The 1,703-nt window shown below is 39.7% G+C and overlaps 1 protein-coding gene across 1 annotated transcript; it reads right to left on the bottom strand.

The window, feature by feature from the left end:
• Positions 1-321: 321 nt before the first annotated feature.
• Positions 322-1,149, bottom strand: LOC107047521 (the record flags this gene model as incomplete). Its single annotated transcript, XM_015270296.1, has 2 exons — positions 1,017-1,149; positions 322-905 (listed from the first exon to the last, which is right to left on the bottom strand). Coding segments are annotated over exons 1-2 (717 nt in total), but the record flags the coding sequence as incomplete, so codon positions are not given.
• Between the last annotated feature and the right edge of the window lie 554 nt (positions 1,150-1,703).

Below are 1,703 nucleotides of genomic sequence, written 5' to 3'. Positions count from 1 at the left end.
TCGTAGTGCTGTGTGATGGAATAGATAATGGTCGAATGTTCTCTGCTTATGAATTCCGAAATAAATGACTGGCCCCGTATACAATATGAGTTGACGGAATTCCGTTGCCTTCATTCGCGCATAATCCGTAATTTTTCCAGGGCGACGAGCGAACTCTCGAGGACAGAAATCACGAATCGCTCGAAGTCGAAAATTGACGATTTCAATGTCTTGAGCGGATAATTTCACGTCTTTCGAGAACAACTTCCCACCCTTCACTGTTGCTAAAGTTTGTCTCTTCACTGAGCCAAGCAAAGTGAGGTGCATCCAACCAAACGTCACCTGCTTGACTAAATCAAATGCTGGAAGTCTTGCAAGAATACTCGGTCGATGATGATGATCTTCGTCTACCAGATTCCGATAATCAGCATCAGTTCGTGGTGCACCATTGGGGTAACTCTTAGAACAACTATTGTATCCAGTAGGATATTTATGATTCAACATCATAGCTCGGGCGGGAGCATCAGCGATGAAACAGCGTACAATTAGTGGAATTCTCACATTATTGAAAAGAATACCACCATTCAATGAAATTCTCATAATTTCCGTAATGTAATCCTTGAAAAAATCCATGGCAGAAGCAGGTTTATGTGGGCCTTTATAAATACCAACCATGATGGGAGTACTATTTGGGATATTAACAATTCTGACTTGGATGGGCCACATAACTATGTAACCAGACTTATCGAGATTGGCACCGTCTGTACTAAAGTCATAGATTAAATGACGCGGTACATATTCCACTGGTATCTGCTCAAGATACTTGGTGATTCGTTTCTCAACACCTAAATGTAAATATTCTCCGGGCTCAACTCGTCTCAGATCAGTGTGTTGTTGAGGTGTTGTAACCAGAGTTCGATGATCGGCTGGCAAATAAGAGAAGCAGCGATGTTCACGTAAGAGTCGTAGAATCGCGGTCCCTTTCGATTGTTCCAAACGTAAATAAATGAATAAATCTCGTAACCGTTCTTGAAAACTTGGTTCTCCTATATCCGAAAATGCTTCGTCGTCAGTCCATATGTCTGAACACTCGTCACTGTCGTAGTCATCGAAGTAATTTGTCCCATCTCCAGACAGAACTGACTGCAAGGATTCTTCATCACTGTCCATTTTTTCTGTATGAACAAAGGAGATGAATACATATGAAAAATGACATTTAAATACTTAGACTTGATAAAACATCGTAAGCTGAGGCGAAAGCTGAGTTTCCAAACCACTAAATTGGAGTGTTTTTTGAGATTTTCAGATATAAAACGAGGCGGAAAGAATATGTGAGATGAAAAATCCATATTGCAATGATTGATTTCGATTAACGAAACTATCGATTCTTCAGACACTGATCTCGTACGGAGAATTAATTCATATTTTACCAGGCCCCACAAACATCTTTCTCCCATTTCATCTAGAAGGAAAGAAAAGCTTAGGCTCTATTCGTCAAATGCATCGACTAGTTCAATTTTCGAATGGCTTACAGAGCCCAAAAAAAAAATTAAATTTGTTATTATGATACACCACAATATAATAGCAGAAACGCGTCTAATCAGTTATAATACCCCAAGAGCTTGGAAATTATCAGTTATAATACCCCGAGTGCTTGAAAATTATCGAGTCTTCCCCGATAACGTCGTGGTAAACAAACGAACAACAAATAGCAACAGCTGTTG

The sequence above is a fragment of the Diachasma alloeum genome, unplaced genomic scaffold, assembly GCF_001412515.2.
Source record: "Diachasma alloeum isolate Michigan unplaced genomic scaffold, Dall2.0 Dall_scaffold_63909, whole genome shotgun sequence".
NCBI lineage: Eukaryota > Metazoa > Arthropoda > Insecta > Hymenoptera > Braconidae > Diachasma > Diachasma alloeum.
Note: the sequence above shows the minus strand (reverse complement) of the source record. Positions and strands in the feature narration are given on the sequence as shown.